This window comes from Lampetra fluviatilis, chromosome 25 (assembly GCF_964198595.1).
Source record: "Lampetra fluviatilis chromosome 25, kcLamFluv1.1, whole genome shotgun sequence".
Lineage (NCBI taxonomy): Eukaryota > Metazoa > Chordata > Hyperoartia > Petromyzontiformes > Petromyzontidae > Lampetra > Lampetra fluviatilis.
The window spans coordinates 1578198-1596774 of record NC_136299.1 but is presented as its reverse complement, the minus strand read 5'-3'; the positions used below and the strand labels follow the sequence as shown (position 1 = coordinate 1596774).

The following is an 18577-nucleotide window of genomic DNA, read 5'->3' as shown; positions in this document are numbered from 1 at the left end:
TCCCCCTAAGTTTGTGCCCATCATCATTTTCGTTCTTTTGTCTATCATGTGTATTAGACCTCCCCTCCTCCTCTCTGCCCATTGTGTTGGCGGGTGCAGTGGCTGGCCGCTTGCGCACAATCGCTCCATTGTGTTGGCGTGTGCAGTAATTGGCCGCTTGCGCACAAGCGCTTCCACGTCTATCGCCCACCCTTTTGGCCTCGCCCCCCCTCCCTCCCGATACGTTCCTTTCATTGGCTACCATAGTCTGATGAGCTCCCCCCTCCCTCTCCCTCCCCCCTCAACTCGCTTTTAAGGGATTACATCTTGAATCATTGCCTCACTTGATACAGCTAATCTGGCTGTGACGGTCCCACCTGATGACGGAGACTTGTGTTGCCTCCGAAACGTCGTGATTTTTGTTTTTATTTTATTTTACTTTCTACGTGACTTTACCGAAAAAACCTAAGAATATGTATTTATTTGGTGTTTAAACATCTTAACGCCTGTTTTTTTGCCAGAAAGGGTAAAACCTATTCTTATTTTTCATACTGCATCCTATCTGTCTGCGAAATACATAAATGATTGTGATTCCATTGGCCATTAGGTTAGTGGGATTCTTGGATAAGGAGGAGGTGGCTAAGAGGATTTCCCATGGGGGGAGCGTGGGAGTGCGACAGGCATGGCCTCCTTGTCTGTCTACAGCCCTAATGGGGCAACAGACCACACTCGTGCTGCTAAGTCTATATGCTCGGCAACGTGTCGCTGTGTAATCACGTTATTTTGTGTTAGAATTACATAATATATAAAACAATATATTATTTCAGGACTCGTCGCCAATGATATGCGCTCCCTGAAAACGCAGTTTTTGCACGTAAGTCCCATCCACTCCATTCTTCACACATCTCGTTGACAAACGGGACACATTCGGTGCACTCAAAACACGTGTGCGTCGACAAACCTGGATAGATGTGTTTGTTCAGTAGAATATATCCGACTTAAACCTTGCAAACGTAAAATTGAGGTACGCCATGAACATGAAGATTGAGCCAAACGAAGACACTCGGCACCAGGGGTGAAGTGGAGCCCCAGTGCCACCAAAACCAGCGTCATCAGCCATGCTCCGAGCAACCCCCACACACTCCGCCTAACAACGGAAGTTGGTGGCGTTGGTGGGGGGGGCTGAATTCATGTTCTTCCGTCAAAGCTGTGGGGTGTGCTCAGCTGAGCCGTTATGTAACGCAGATTGTTTTACACGAGTCCCATTTGTATCCACGATATTGTGCAGAAAAAAACCTCCAGTGAGGGAGCGGGGGGGGGGGGCTGGCGGAACTGTTAACGGCCGGTACATGAAGTGAGAGGGGAAACATCCCAGCCACTCTTATTCAGGCCGAGGCGACTAGAAACTTCACAGGGGTCGCATGTGCAAGGAGGCGAGCACAACGTGACCTCACTTGCTCCATTCAACCAACTTGCTGTTTTAAAACTACATAGCCAAAAATGACACCCTCAGCCCGTGCCTGGATTCTTGCACAGTGAATGGACGCCTACCTGAGCTGGGTCACGAGGCGACCCAGGATAAGGCGTAGCGAGAGGGTGTGGAGCAAAATGGGAAAGTGGGAGACGGATAAGGAGTAGTATAGGCAAAGTTTTGGTGGGGGCACTGGGGGTGGCAAAGCCCCCCCCAAACTGGACACCTTCATTAATTTATTTTCAGTAGTTTACAATTAAGATTAAAAATTAATGACTTAAATGCACCCATGATTCCCAATGTTAGGGACAAAGAGAACCCCTACTGCACCAAACTCCGCCCAATGAGCGTCAGTGCCCATGGAGCCTCCTTTTAGTATATAAAGTGATGCCTCTATTAATAACCCTGGACCTCTACTTGTAACCATGGACATACTTGTAACCATGGACCTTCAATGGGAGATTGAAGTATTCCTCCGTGTGCTACCTCGGATGTGGTGCAGAGCTACGGGACGGAGCAGCTGTTGACGCTGAACAACCTGAGGAAAGCGGGATTGCTCACAGAGCAGCAGACGCCCGAGACGGTCACAACCATGGAGAGCAAAGTGGGAAAACTTGTGTCGGATAAGGCCATGGGAAAAGCTGTTGGTAAGCAAAATAAATCTATTGTTACTCTACTGCCGTATCTAAGACAGATTGTGGTCGTCATCACTGTGAAGCTGCCCCACCACTCCTGTTCCCGCCCACCACTGCGACCACTGTCATAAAAATGTGACATCAAATGTCACATTTATAAGACCGAAACAGGAGGATTTCTCCACAACTCTGGCTGTCACCTGAGGAGGCTGGTTGTAATTACTGGCGAAACGTCGTACTCAAATTCTAAATGTGAGTTTGCTCTCCAACACGCTGGTGTGCTGAACTAGTAACTAATTGGCACTTTTTGTTTATGTAACAAACCTTAGTAATTGACGGTGTCAGGTCCGTGGCGGGCTTAACGACCCATTCATATTTACGCAATCTAACCCAAACACCTCTATTATGGATTGTATTAGACCGGCAGATGTGGTCCATAAGTCTCTTGTTGTACCTACGTAACTTTACCGAAAAAACCTAAGAATATCTCTTGTTGTACTTCGTCAGATCATTTTCTAGTGCAGGTGAGGCTGGACTTGGAGGTTTGCGTATTGAAGGGTAATGAGCTTTGGGGTTCGTGACTGAGGCTTCTTGTTTTTTCCATCCACAGTCTTAGTTTTCACTGTCTTGTTTGTTTCATATTTGTCTCTTTTGTATCGCTTTGTCTAGTTACTCTGGTCATGTAAAAACACTCTTGCAATTGATCAAATGTCATAAAATGGAATCCTCTTAAAAATGCTGAAACTATCAGCTCATTGGGCCCTTCCTGCTGAAATAAATAAAAGCTATCCGTCTATCCAAAAAATCTAATTAGGGATTTATTTGGAAAGTGAATTAAAATATATGTATCCAAATTGTATTGTTTTGGTAGTGCACGGACACATACGAACAGGCACACTGCTGCAATAGCTCTACACACATTCCCGTGATTTATATCACTATGAAGTACCGGTAAATACGCTGGACACCCAGGTTGAGGCACACGTATGTTTATTCAAGCTTGTCGGTACAGGACAGCACTAGAGGGGGTAGCGGCCCCCTCACCCGGATAACTGGGGATACACCCTAGCTAGTCCTGACCTACTCCCAAGTCCTCCACTAACGGGCTAGGGGAGGCTAACTGGCCCGACACTGGTGAGTCGGGCTACGGTCTCCGGAGTCCCAGGGTACTGACCCTGGTTCACGGAACCACGCCTCTGGCTCGATCCTCCGCAGCCCTTACAAGGGCGGCGTCGAGGGGAGTCCAGGGCTTCTAACTAGAAGATCTTCCTTCTTCCTCCTTCGTTCCCAGACTGAGCCACGAGCTCTCTCTGTCCTCCGCCTTTATACCCCCCGTCAGGATCACAACCCCCCAGGCTGCCTGATGCGGACGTCGCTGCGGGCACCCCCCCCCGTGTACTCCCGGAGCTCCGCCCACTGTGTTTATTCCCCGTTGGATCCCATGCACCTACAGCCCTCCCGTAACAACCCTACATCACTCCCCCCATTACAGCTCGCAGCCGTCCCGGCTGCAACAATTCCAATAAAGGAACATTTACCCCTCAACCCCGTGTGTGCCTCATTTTTTTCAACAAAATGCAAATTGAACTACAACAACAAGAACAACAAGAAGAACAAGCACACCCCCGAAGGGAATGTCCGACGCACCCCCCCCCCCGTATAAATACGAAATCCGTAAAAGCGCGTATATACAACTAGCCAGGAAGTCCCCCAGCACACACAGCACACCCACGACACACAACGCACCCACAACACACACACCCCGCCCACACACACAACACAACACACACAATGTGGCAGGAGCGCACCACCGACGCAGCATACAGTAACCATGACACGTAAAATAAAAAAAATTCTTCTTTCTGTATATTATAAGAGTCTGCGCATCTTAGCGCGCGTCCCTGCCGCAGGCCCGTCACACGGGGCAACCCCGGACGGCGGACCATCCGGTGGCGGCTGTCCCTTTCGAGATGAGGTCGCGATTGAAGTGGCGCGACCGTCGGCATCACCCGTGTGGGTTGTAGGGCATGAGCCCGTCATTCCCGGTGCACCTGTGGGTGGGACAGCCGGCAACACATCAGGCGAGAGCAGCGACGGACCCTCCGAGTCGGTCGACCCCCCACATGCTTGGCCCCGCGCGTGTGGAGTGGGCCCTCGCACCGCAACAAACGGTTTTAGCCTAGAGGGGTGTACAAACCACCGGCGCCTGCCCCATTTGATTCGAACGCACTGAGGCCTCAAAACCTCGACAACCTCGACGGGGCCCCGCCACGGGCGCACGAGTTTAGAGGAGGTCGCGAGCGGTACCTGGGGACAGTGCAGCCATGCCCTGTCCCCCGGCTTCCACTGCAGCACGTGCGCGCGAGCCAGCCTGAGGCGCTCGTTCGCCTTTTGACGCCTGTCAGAATTTAGCCTCGCAGCATCCCGCGCCTCAGTCAGTTTGTCAAGGTTAAATTTAACGTGTTCATCCAATTTAATTTTACCCAGCGGCGCGGGGATCTGCAGCTGTGCCGGAACAGGTGGGTCGGGTTCGCGGCCATACATAAGAAAGAATGGTGAAAATCCCGTCGCAGCATGGGGAGCCAATCTGTATGCCGCTAGAACCCCTTGAATTTGTAAGTCCCAATCAGTCTGTGAGTCCGAGACTTGCTGCGACAACATAGACGAGATGGTGCGATGCAGACGCTCGACCATCCCGTCCGTTTGCGGGTGATAAGGAGAGGTTCGAATTTTTTTCGTTCCTAGGAGATCACAGACTTGTTTTAGGAGTTTCCCGGAAAAATTTCTACCCTGGTCGGTCAACAACCGCTCCGGGGCACCTTTGTCCATGACATAACCTTGGACAAAGGCGTCGACGATGGCTGCTGCCGACTGATTCGCCAGGGGCCAGGCCATAGGCCAGCGCGTAAAATATTCGACCCCAGTAAGCAAATATTTATTTCCCCTGGGGGTGGCGGGGAATGGCCCCAGAATGTCCAGTGCGACCAGTTCATTTATTCTGGAGACCTGGATGGACTGCAAGGGCGGGTTCGACTCCCGTGCTGGTGGTTTGCGCTGCGCACACTGAGGGCATGCCGCCAACAGATCAGCGACATCCCTAGTCATGCCCGGCCAAAAATAATTCAGCTGGAGCAAGGCGAGTGTTTTCTGGGTACCTAGGTGGAGGAGGCGCTCATGAGCAGCCCACACCACCTTACCCCGTAGGCCAGAAGGGACCACCAGCCGGTGACGCTGGGATTTCCCGTCCCAATGCATAAGCAAGCCCGCATGGGTTTCCCATGCGTCGGCATGACCCGTCACACGCCCCCTCTCCCCGGCGCGACGACGCAACGCGAGGAGGGAGGCATCCTCCAACTGGAGGCGCCCCCATTCATCAACGGGCAATCCAAGCAGGGAATCTCTCCCCTGTTCGGCGATATCAATGGGGACTACCGTTTCATCGTCGGCGGCCGCCGCCAGGACCGGAACCATCATGTCCCCTACTGGCTTGCAACGCCCCGACCCCAGGAGGCATGCGCATTCGGAGGCGGTTGGCATCCGTGACAGAGCGTCAGCGTTGGTGTGGCGAACGCCCTTACGATAAGTGGTTTCAAAACTGAAATCCTGGAGGACCTCCAGCCATCGGGACAATTGTCCCGATGGCTGTTGAACCTTCAGGGCGTACTGCAGTGCCGCATGATCTGTGCGGACGGTGAAATGCCGACCGTACAGATATGGGCGATACTGTTGGATGAAATAGACAATTGCCAACAGTTCCCTACGGGTGACACAATATCTTTGCTCCGTTGGAGACAACACCCGACTGCCGTACGCGACCACCCGTTCCACGCCGTCAACCACCTGGGAAAGCACGCCTCCAATACCCGTGTTGCTCGCGTCGGTGTCGAGCAAAAACGGCCTCGAAAAATCTGGGTAAATCAAGGGAGGAGCCTTCACCAGCGCGTCCCGAAGGGAGCAGAAAGCAGCTTCCTCATCCTGACCCCAGTGGAACCGGACCCCTTTAGATGTTAACGCATGTAGGGGTTTTGCAATTGTTGCAAAATTAGCGACGAAGCGTCGGTAATATGATGCGAAGCCAATAAAACTCCTGACCTCTCCCACCGTGGTTGGAGTCGGCCAGGAGCTGACACACTGCGTTTTGGCGGGATCGGTAGCAATACCCGAGCGCCCTACGATGTGCCCCAAATAACGCACCGACTCGCGTAACAAATGGCATTTCTGGGGCTTAAATTTCAAATTAGCAGCCCGCATCTTTAGGAAAACCGCCCGCAACCTCTGGAGATGTTCGTCAAAAGTTTTACCAAAGACAATAACGTCATCCAAATAAATCAGGCACGACTCCCATTGCAACCCAGCCAAAACCAATTCCATCAATCGCTGGAAAGTTGCCGGCGCTGAGTGTAAGCCCATCGGCAACCGGTTGAATTGGAACAGGCCGTGCGGTGTACGGAAAGCAGTTTTAGGCTTAGAATCATCGTCCAGAGGAAGCTGCCAGAATCCCGAAAGTAAATCTAGTGTGGAGAAGAATCGCGCTCCCGCCAAAGCGTCCAGCGATTCGTCCATCCGTGGGAGCGGGTATGCGTCGGCAACCGAAATTTTATTAAGGCGCCGAAAATCCACGCAAAACCGCAACGAGCCGTCCTGCTTTTTAACCAGGACGATCGGCGCTCCCCACGGGCTGGTGGAGGGAGAAATGATGTCGGCGGCTAACATGTCATCAACAGCCGATTTGACATGGTCCTTTTCGGCGGGACTTAACCGAAACGGATTTTGGCGAATTGGCGCGCTGTCACCCGTGTCAATATGGTGACGCAGCAGGTGAGTGCAACCCAAATCATATTTATCACGACTGAAAACGTCGGAAAATTCCCTCAGTAGCCTTCTAAGCTGTTGGCGCTCTGAATTTGTCAGGTCCGTCGATTCCGCACAAAGCGCGTCGAGCCACCCTTCATCGCTGTCCGAATGTGGGAGCATCCGGGAAGCAGAGCCAACGTGGTTCGCGACAGGTACCTCGCAGGGCATCGGCGTCGCATGCGCGAGCACCGTCCCTTGAGGAACCACCACCGTCTGCGATCCCACATTGAGGACCGCGATGAAAGGGTCCCCGTCCCCTCTTACAACGGTCTGGGCCGGAATCAAATGAGGTCCATTAACCCCGGCCCTAGACGGTCCCAGCAAAACACCCTGATCCCCTATGCCCTTAGCGAAGGGCTTACGAAGTTTCAGAGGCACTAGCATTTGAGCTCCCGGCGGCACACGAACAGTCTTAACAACGAACGCCGGTACCGTCGCGAACGCCGTCGGAGCCGCCGCAGGGGATGGCAGGAACGCCATGCGCCGCCCCGACGGAAGCTCAATGCATCCTTGGTCGATCAAAATACGAATGGGCATTTTGCCTAAGAAATCCGTCCCCAGCAGGCACGGAACCGCCAGCGAGGAGGAAACGAAAATCGGCCCCGACAATTTGATGTCCCCAATAGAAATTTGCGCTCGAATCTGTCCCATGATGCCGAGAGAGCCCCCGTTAGCGGCATAGAATGGGACGTTAACCGGCATTAAAGGCCGGCTTTGTACGGGCAGAATATTGTAAATTAATTCCGAAATGATTGTCGCCGATGCCCCCGTATCGACCAAGATGCGTACTTCTACCCCGTCAATGTGTCCGACCACGGCCGACGACCCTGACGACGCGGCTACCACGCGATGGGCCAACACGGACCACTGTTTGGGCTCGATTTGAGTCCCCGCAGTGATCCGCGCTGGCCCCTTGCAACGCGACATCGGCCCCCCGTTTGTTGTGGTGCGAGAGTGTGCAACGGGTGGGTGCTTTGGCCAAGCATGTGTGGTGCCGCGACTCGCCGGATCATGTTGCTGGAGCTTGGGAAGAGGAGGGCCGGCGTCCCGTCGAGGCGTCGTCCCGCGCTGTCGCGGAGAGCGGCACCCCGAGGCGACGTGGCCCCGGACGCCGCAGTTGAAACACCGCGGGAGCCCCGGTGGAGACGATGGGCGGTTGAAACGGCTTGACCCGTCCCGGGCCGACCGTACTTCTTGCGCCTGTTGCCGTCGATGGTCGACGGCGAAGAGCTCCTCCGTCGGAAGGGTGGCTGCAGCCACCGCACGCCCTGCCGATGCCCTGCTGGCTTTCCGCCGCAGGGACAGAAGGTTGGCGTGAAGGAGGCGCGCCGCCTGAAGAGAGGTCATCTCAGCGTCCTCCTGTGCGACGACAGCGATGTCCAGGTCGTCTGCCAGGAGGAGTATTTTCTCCGTGACCATCGCGTCCACGCCGTCATCGTCCATACGGGGAAAAGCCGTCTTAGCCAGCGCTAGGAGGCTCGTCCTGTATGCCAGGGGCGACTCCTTTTCACCCCGCTTGCGCTCGTAGAACTGCTCTCTGCATTCTGCTGAAGGTCCATAGACCCCGGCCAGCAGTTGTAGCGCCTTCGGCAGAGTAGACCGCTTCTCTTTCGGCGCCGATGTGAGGGCGGCGAGCGCGTCTGCGTCGAGGAGCGCCGGCAGCGCGCAGAGGGCTTCATCGTCGGACCACCTTGCCATTTCTTGGTGGGCGATGAAGCGTCGCTGGAAGCCGCCCCAGTCGCCCTCTGCACCAACAAATTCTTTCAGCGGAGGCAGCCGTTGTTGCAGCGCAGCGATCGCCTTGGAAGTCTGCAGGCTGTTATTCCCGGGACTCGGCTGTGCGTCGGCGCGAATGGCAGATGGAATCGCCTGTCGCCGATGTGATGACGCTCCCTCTGCTGGTGATGACGCAGCTGTCCCAGCGAGAGCGGTGTCGGACCCAAGGTTGAGCCCGGCCACGCCCTCTGCAGCTGCCGTAACGATGGCGGGAAATTCAAAGTTGGAGTCTTCAGAAATGGCGGGAAGTCGCTCAGGTCGACGACTCCCCTCGCCCCGTGGTGGACCACCAGCCCCCAGCCGCGTGATGTTTTCCAGCGTGGCGGCAGCGGCGTACAGTAGCTCCGCCAGTCTCTCGTGAGCCAGCCGTAGCGCGTCTGGCTGCGGCCCCTCCTCATGCCGATGCCCCGGTAGGAACGCGTCGGCCCCCGGCTGCGCCATGTCTTGGTGAGCCGTCTCGGGCTCAATGACTTCAGCAGTGTCCTCCTCCGGTACTCTGGCTCGAGCTGTCTGGCGTGTTTCCATGTCCGTAGTTCTTCTGACACCAGATGAAGTACCGGTAAATACGCTGGACACCCAGGTTGAGGCACACGTATGTTTATTCAAGCTTGTCGGTACAGGACAGCACTAGAGGGGGTAGCGGCCCCCTCACCCGGATAACTGGGGATACACCCTAGCTAGTCCTGACCTACTCCCAAGTCCTCCACTAACGGGCTAGGGGAGGCTAACTGGCCCGACACTGGTGAGTCGGGCTACGGTCTCCGGAGTCCCAGGGTACTGACCCTGGTTCACGGAACCACGCCTCTGGCTCGATCCTCCGCAGCCCTTACAAGGGCGGCGTCGAGGGGAGTCCAGGGCTTCTAACTAGAAGATCTTCCTTCTTCCTCCTTCGTTCCCAGACTGAGCCACGAGCTCTCTCTGTCCTCCGCCTTTATACCCCCCGTCAGGATCACAACCCCCCAGGCTGCCTGATGCGGACGTCGCTGCGGGCACCCCCCCCCGTGTACTCCCGGAGCTCCGCCCACTGTGTTTATTCCCCGTTGGATCCCATGCACCTACAGCCCTCCCGTAACAACCCTACAACTACAAAAGTAAAGACCACCTTTATAACCTACACATGCTGTTGGGGCAAGCACTGTTCGCGAGCACCTGGATTTTTCTCCGGGTCCTCCAGTTTTTCCTTGCCACATTTAGAATCAACGTCACGTGTTTCGAGTATTTGGCTGCGTTACCTTTCCACGTGATAAGCAACTGTTGAGCTGTCATTTGCGGCCAAGTCGCTTCTGAAAAAAGAGCGATATAGCTCAATGGGCCTTACCTGGTCAAATAAAAATAGTTTAGTCTGTAGGTTAGCTTCTTATTATTTCGTATGGATTAACAGCAGATTAAAGATGTAATTTTAGATTTGGTATCCGCTCAATGGTTAGCTGTAAGTGGGACTTGAGAATCAGATTATTTATTATTTGGGTCTTTCGGTAAAGTCACGTAGATAGGTTCAAATTAATAAAAATAAAATAAACAAAAAACTACGACGTTTCAATCACAATACAAGCGATCGTCATCCCCCCCCCTCTTTTTTCCTCCTGATGACGATCGCTTGTGTTGTGATCGAAACGTCGTAGTTTATTTATTTTATTTTTATTCATTTGAACCTATCTACGTGACTTTACCGAAAGACCCAAAGAATATGAATTCCTGCAGTCACGAAAGCTTTAAGTCAAGAATTAGAATCAGTATTTATACTGGAGGAATCCGATGAGCTATAAAGCTATTTTTCACAGATGTCCAGTCGGGACGGGTAATAACGGTACAACCAAAAAATACAAAAACACGATCGGAATGCAAAGTACAATAAAGGTAAACAAATCACGTAAACACATACAAATGAAACTGAACCATCATCCTACTTGATAAAGCCCACCGAGGTATTAACTTATTTTTCAAAATTGACCTGGCCATGAATGATAGCCCAACAAAGCGGCCAATCATTCGGACATTTATAGCAGCAAAATAATCAAAAGAGTCTAACTTGAACATGGGTGGCCAGGCTCGTAATGCGGTGCTCCAACCACTCGGGTCGATCCGCTCTCGGGAGTCGACTGCCGCCAGCCGTCTCCGGTGAGAGCTCGGCTTGGCCCGTGCCACCCCGAAGAAGCTCTCGCTCGCTTTTGCTCATCTTCGTTTTCCTACAAATGCACGAAATTGGAAAGCAAGCTCATTGTGACTGTCGCTGAATACAATTTTGAGGCGGCTGTTTTTAGGCTCGTTGTGTTTTTTTGCCTTCAGGAAAGCTTACCGATGCCTTCACTGCGCTGCAGAGGAAAAGCCACTTCAGAGCATTGAGCAAGAAGCTGAACCTTGTAAGTCAGTCACCTGGTGAGGCAATGTGAAGATCATTGTTTTCTGCATACAACTCAGTTTCTTTTTTGCAGCTCCACGTGCTGGGAGCTTCTTCAGGAACTAATTCAGCTCCCAGCACATGGAGCTAAACGTCGGACTTCGTGCCAAGCAACACGCTGTACAAACTGAACAAAAAAATTATTTTTGAGAGCTGTATTTCTCCATATTTGGTAAATGAAATGTAACACATCTGTCCATTACGATCATCTAGGTTAGAGCAGCGATTGCATGGTATAGCATTTAGCAAGTTTCCTCTCTGGAATTATTTTACCTTTTTCAAGATTTAGGAGACGCACCACTACCTCGTGTCCAGTACCACTACACCCGCAGTACTTTACTTTTTATTTGCATGCAATTATTAATTCAACGTAGGATCCAAGAAAGCCTGACTGCCGATGAGACACTGTATGTCGAAACAGGTCAAGAGTTTTGCTTGTATTTGAATCAATGCTGCTGAAATGATGCACTCCTAAAAGACTGTGGGGCTGACGGGTTGTGTACTTGTATTTTTTATGTGGGTACACTGGAAGATGAAGGAGACGTATCAACTGCCAATTTATTTTGTTACACGACTGATGCCCATCTGTTTTGATTAATAGATTTTTGGGTCAGACAGCGAGAGTAAGATGTGTGTCGTACACCCCCCCTCCACCCGACACAGCCATTTGTCGCAATCATGCCACTACATCGGCACATTTTCCCACGTGACATCTGAATGAATTAACTGTGTCGGGTGGAGGAGGGTAGACTACATACATTTTACTAGCGTGGTCATCTGACCCAAAAAAATCGATTGTCAATCACAATGGTCGCGAAAGCCCACCTGTTGTTAACTCCGCTCACGTTGTTGAACCACTGACGTGTGCAATGCAATGTTCGACGTTCAATTTAAAATGTTTAGAATTAATTTTGCGGGTACCTTTCACCGCTCGCGCGTCAAGATTCCTGCTCCAGGAAAGGATTACGACCTGCACAACCCGCGCGACATGGCGTACGTGTTCAGCGGCGCGTACATGCCGCTCAGCTGCCGCATCGTTGAGCAGGTGCGTGTCGCTCCAGAGCATCTCTTCCAGGGGCACCGATTGAAACCTCGTTTCTCCAGAACTGCTTTTTGTGTGTTTAGTTTGTTGTCCTTCCCCGCCCCTGCCCACCCGCACCTCCGATTAGCACGGTTGGCTACATACGGTGCGAAAGAAGTTCAATGCACATACGTGGTGTTGCTCATTGCAACACGGGACTCCCCATGAACGGCACGGGAATTGTTGGGATTCCACGTACCTATTCACGGTACAACGAGGGGTGGAGAGTGGTGGCACATACGGTGGTTCACGCCGTAAAGCCGGAGATCTTGGGGCAGTTCGCGCACCCGGCTGGTATCAGCGGTGAACGAAATCGGAGCAGGCCGTGCGGCTGCTACCCTTCACCACCCGGCACCGACCGGTGTGGTGAAGTGTGGCCAAGCGGTAAGCAGCCATGGCGACAGACATGCCATGGGAAAGAGGCCTTCATCCAGCAGTGGATTTACAAACAGTTGTTAATATTCATTTATTAAGTAAACAATTAATTAATACCTACATTTTAAGATGCATTTAGGCTATACGTTTTTCAAGTCCACCCACATAGTGGGATGTTTTGAACATTTTTTTTACTTCAGTCAAAGCTTAAATTGAGCCATTATTTCTTGGTATTTTCTACTTTTAAGTGCAAATAAGAGTTTGTGCATAAACATTTTCTTCAGTTGTAAATATCATTTGGTATCAAGTTTATACACATCGCACCTTCCATTAGGACAATTGGCTACGTACGGTGTGAAATAGTTTAAACATACATGACGTAAAACCTTTTCTTAACAAGCAAAACATTTCGCCATCAATTTGGGCTCAAGAATAATTTGTATTTTTTTTTAACGGTGCTCCGTTTTCTGAGCAACGGAAATGTTTTAATTTGCATGACAACGACGACGACACGCCAGAGGCGCACGCGCAGACACTGCGAGCGCAAGGTGGATTCCCTTTCCCCGTGGAAACACGGCAGAGTACGTGCCTACACGGCCAACGTTTCTTATGTAGGTTACTGCACTCTCAATCGTCCCCTCGCATTCTATAACACTGCCCCTGACCCCACGGTTTTTCGCGCTTGTGAAATGGAACGTTCGTAACAATGGAAGCCTGCTTAGACGAGATCTAATGGCATCGAGGTAAATCGGGGCCTAATTTCAGAACCGAGTGGCCAGGCTCGAATGAATGTATCGCTAAAGTTACCAGGATGGCCGTGTTTAAAATAAAGGCGAGCTGCATCTCTGCGCTTGGCATCTACAATGAATGACGTTCTGAAGAGATTGCACGAATGGTCCCAATGTCCACGTTTGGAACTTGAGCCACTTTCAAAATAAACACTGAACATTTTCTGAAAACGTAACGGAATCCTTCTCGTGACCCCTAGCCACAGTCGTGTGTGAGGTAAACTGTTATAACGTGTTTTAGTCAAGCTTGTTGATTTATAACGCTTGCTGCCATGTTCGTCTGCTGGCCCGAGTCACCCTTGATTAAGAATTAGAATATTTATTTTTACTGGACGAATCCAGTATAAATATATATCTCAATGGGTTAATCACTGGGGCAATAAACTTCTGATTGTGATTTTATGGTTAAACCCCGATATTTAATTAGCACGCCGTGTAAACAAGAGATGCGTTTTTTTACGTCTTGTTTGTGTTCTCTTTGATCAGGTTTTGGACAGGGAAGGCTGGAACGGCTTGGAGGAAATTGCACGCCTCTTGAATGGCAATGAATTCTCAAGTCCAAAGCTCGGTCAGTAATATATTCGTGAGTTTATGATGTAGTGAGATGTGTGGCAATAACTTTTATAAATTAATCTAAATAGAATATAGACTGCTCGCATTTGTATCACTACACGTGTAATGGTCTCCACTAAAGTGGTATTATTTCATTTACATAAAAAAAAGTTTAATCTCCCTGCTGCGTGGATCATAATACAATGCCTTTTTGTAATGTTTTTTGTAATCAATATTCTTTTTATAAACTGTCAATTTTATAAATTGTATATTTACATTGTATATATCGTTTATATTTTCACTTTTTGTTTTTAATTACAGTAACATCTGATGAGAATAATGTATTTGTCATTGTTGTAACTGTTTACATGACGAACATATTTTGTTTTGTTATCGTCACTCTTTGACCATCGTTGCATTCCCTTGAAGTAGCAGGCCGAGTCCCCCTTGCCCGGCATATTCGGTGGCGGCACCGTGGTACCCACAAGGATCACTCTCCGGGAATGATCTTAATTTCCCTTTGTATTTCATCTGCTACCAAACACCCCATCAAAAGGGCCGTTGATGTTCTCTCCCCCCACCGCAGAGGCCCCAGGATTGAGTCGGGCGAAGCTCGTACTGGTTTTCTTTCTGGGAGGCTGCACCTACTCGGAAATTGCTGCCCTCCGTTTCCTTGGAAGGGCCAAAGGTGCAAACCTCCATCGCAGCGCCGCACGTGTCAGCATTCCTGCATTCCGATTCCATCGTTATTTTTTTTTTGCGGAGGAGGGGGGGGGGGTTTAGGAATCGCACTGCCGAAACGTGAATTGAGCCCTTCGCATTTCGAATTAATAATTCTCTCGATCAAAAATCCTTGTCGGATTGCACAATTGTCGACAAATGCGCGCTTATAATCCATAATACGTGGTTTTTTGGGTTAGATCGCGTGCATTTATTGGATATTGATATTGGTCGCGAAAGCCTGTGTTAAACGCTGCAAAATAATGTTTATGATTAACGTATTCATTTTCTTCTACAGGATACAACTTCGTTGTTTTAACGACATCAATAATCAACAGCACGCGGCTATTGGAGTCCCTGGTGGAGGCGCTGTAGATGGCCAGGCCGCAGCGAGTCCTGAGCTCAGCTCCCATGTGCCCTGCTGTACCTGCCAGTATCACGCTGGCGCTCTTCACGGACTTGCTTGCGTTTGTTGTTTTCTATTCGTTGACACTTTTCACACTTTCCTTGTGGTGCAATTCATTTTCCCGTTCTCACTTTATTCCATTACGGAGGCACCCTTGGATGGATTTCAGCATCACGGGATTATTAATGGGTTTGAGGGCTATTTTATGATCGTTCCTTTTTGATAGTTTCCCGATCTCCATTATCGAGTGATACAATGACTACGGTTAACTTATTATGATTATAATCGATGTTGTAAACGCGTTCATCTCTTCCACCCTCTAATCTAGCTGTGGTGGGAAGATAGACCAAATACTTCTCTGGGGAGATTTCACCACTACTCCTACGACTTAATGGTGAAGATGTAAAGTGTTTTGAGTGATGCATGGAAATAAAAAAAACGTTTACGTCGTCAAACGTTTGTTTAAACTATACAGTCCAATCAGAAGGCGGCTTGTTTTGTACAGGACGTGCTTGTTACTATTATTTTGTGAACACATAAAATCTAGGATGCATCACTCTCATCGGAATTTGGTGCAATTCTGAAGGTTTCATTGCACCGGTTTAATGTCCGGAGCTACACTATTCCCACCCAGACGAATATTCCGACGTCACAATGAGAACACGGCGGAGAAGAATAACGCAAGAGAGCTACAGTTTGTCAAGGATCATCGCTCTCGCGTATCACAAATCAAACGCCGCGTCGTGTGACGGTCACTGTCGCAACGGTGTACTCTGATTTTTATAAACACCGAGACAAACGTCTTTGCAGTGCTGTTTGCATTCCTTATCACGCTATGCCACAATGTATTACAACGTATATTATGCATATGAACTTAATAGCGGTACAACGGCGATGGTGTGCGGTATAAAAAAAAGCGAACTTTTCGCAATGATTCATTTTCCCGCGATTGGCAACCCCGATCAGAAAATCTTGCGGGGTGGTGGTGCATCAAAATCAGTTCTCGCGATGTCAAAGCTGTCGGAAGACGAATGTTTATACGAGCGGCTGAACACGAAGAGGCTTCTCGGTCTGTTGCCGTATAGCAGCACCCAGCCTGGTGACGATTGGCCGCTCCGTGTTCCGAAGGCAGATTTGACTCCTCGTGCCCGAGACTTGGTCGGACGGTTCTTGGATTCAGGCGCTCGCCCTCCTGGTCGGCCCAAGAAAATCACGTGCCCCCAGATCCAATTCAGCGGTCAATATTGAACTTTTTTTTTAGCAAGTTTCAGTAGACGAAAAAAAACCTTTGAATCATGTCAAACTTGGTGACAGGGTCAATTAAAGACAAACAGATTTAGTGATTCAAATTTTGATTTTAGACTGTTTTGAAGTCTGCTGTGTTATGCTGCACCGGTGTACCGCCAATACGTCCATATACAATGTAATATCGCCAAATAAATTGTCAGACGGTGATTCACAATTGATTTTTGTATCTGGTCGCGCAAGTCAAATGTGCGTCATACACCCTCCTGCACCCGACACAGCCATTTAATAAAGTCTCGTGAATAAACGTGCCAAATTAATACCGCTTGACAGCACACCGGTAATTTTGAGAATCATAACATTGGTTGCGAAAGTCAATGTGAATACCCTGTCGTCTACAAACTAAGCTGTGTCTGCGGCAGTAGTTACATTGGGGAAACAAAGCGACATGTCTCGGACTGTGTTCGTGAACATAAGGCAGATTTGAAACACGGTAGGACCAATACTTCTGCCGTGGCTGATCATTGTTTTAATGCGGTTGGCTCACACGAAATCGATTTCTCTAAGACGAAGGTACTTTGTACGCCCACTGGCTATCAACAAAGATTCGTTCATGAAGCCATCCCAAAATACTTCTTGGAATTTCCGAAAAATGATCAGTAAGGCCGTGTTTGCATCACACGTGTTGAATTGCACTGTTTTCTGAAGAATCGTGGATGAAGCAGCAATTACGACTCCAACTTTTTGGCACTTACTAATGCTGGTTATTGGCTAATGATGGATGCAGACATTTTTGTGACCGCCACCATCACGAGCACCCAATCTCTATCAACACCACCTCACAACCACGACGCAACTTCCACATGAAGGACAAAACGTCTATCAGCAACATCACAACCATAATCTCCATCACCACCACAATCACCATCACTCCCACAACCTCCACCACTCTTGTGGACTTGTGAGATCACGCATCGACTCTCCGTGTCGCCATCTCTGGTTGCTGTAGAACGATAGAATGAGTCGGTGAAATTTGGAGGGCCTATACATTTCTGAGGCCCTAAATGTTCAGGTAGGGTCTGTCACGACCAATCAAGGTTACCGTGGGTGTGTGCTTGCCCATGTAAGGAATTGTGGAACATAAAGTGAGAAAAATAATCGCGATTTCATGCTCGACCCAATGCTAGATCTCACGCTCAACCCCACAACACCTCGAACTCACGCTCCATCCCATGCCGTGACCCACACACCCACAACCTGCTCAATGCTTCGCTCGGCTTGTGTGGCACTGCTCTAGTCTCGTTGCGTAATCCCTCCACAATCCCACGGACTCGTTCTGTCGCTCCAAGGGCCACGACTTTGCAGAGGCGCCGCCGACTGGCGAGAGTCGCGCGCGAATTTGACGACGACGCCACCTCCAGGGCGACCATAAACAGCAGCACGGCCCTGCAGCATACAGCACAGTCCTGTCCTGTATCACACAGGCCTCTCCTGTAGCACACAGCCCTGTCCTGTAGCACACAGCCCTGTAGCACAGTCCTGTCCTGTAGCACAGTCCTGCCATGTAGCACACAGTCCAGCAATACACAACTCTACATCACACAATCCAGCATCACACAGCCCTGCAGCACAGTCCAGCAGCACAAAACCCTGGCCTGCAGCATCACACAGCCCTGCACAGTCGAAGTACGCAGACACGCGTAGTGGAGATGGCTCGGCACATCTCTCAGAGACGGGAGAGGCATGGAGGAGAGCCGTGAGCGAGCTGTGTGGAGCCCTGGTCGATAGATAGAGGAGCGACCACGTGGCGAGAGAGTTGGGGAGAGCTGTGTGTAGATGGAGAGAGGTGCGACCACGTGGTGAGAGGGTTATGGAGAGCCCACGTGGTGAGAGGGTTGGGGAGAGCCCACGTGGTGAGAGAGCTGGGAGAGTTGTGTGGAGGCCTAGTGGAGATGGAGAGAGAGAGACCACGTGGCAGTAAGAAGCCTTCTTCCGGCACGTGGTAAAGTTGGTTTGGGAGTTGGTTAACTCGGTTTGAGAGTGGCAACCATACCAGCACCGGCCCGACTTCTCAAGAACAGATGTCACGTGAAGCAGGCGAGTTGTGAATCTTACCACACACATTGTGCCCATGAACGGAATATCATGTGTATGCGCGTACAATATTTAGGAGTTCACAGTAACCGTATCCTGTTTTGGAGGGTTTATTTCATCCCAATGTAGAGAAACATTTAAAGCATTTCGGTTATGGGGGGGGGGGGGGGTAGTTAAAACCTGCATACTGCAGGTTGTTTGGG

General features: G+C 50.4%; 1 protein-coding gene across 1 annotated transcript in view; it reads left to right on the top strand.

Moving 5' to 3' along the window:
- The window catches only part of VPS33B (VPS33B late endosome and lysosome associated), a 47879-nt gene extending 31400 nt beyond the window's left edge, over positions 1 to 16479 (top strand). The window contains exons 17-23 of the mRNA XM_078867995.1: positions 807 to 853; positions 1953 to 2097; positions 11002 to 11075; positions 12057 to 12158; positions 13844 to 13925; positions 14496 to 14597; positions 14928 to 16479. Coding sequence (XP_078724121.1) covers positions 807 to 853; positions 1953 to 2097; positions 11002 to 11075; positions 12057 to 12158; positions 13844 to 13925; positions 14496 to 14597; positions 14928 to 15004 — 629 coding nt within the window. The 3' untranslated portion in view covers positions 15005 to 16479. The remainder of the gene's footprint in view (positions 1 to 806; positions 854 to 1952; positions 2098 to 11001; positions 11076 to 12056; positions 12159 to 13843; positions 13926 to 14495; positions 14598 to 14927) is intronic.
- The last annotated feature ends 2098 nt before the right edge of the window (positions 16480 to 18577 follow it).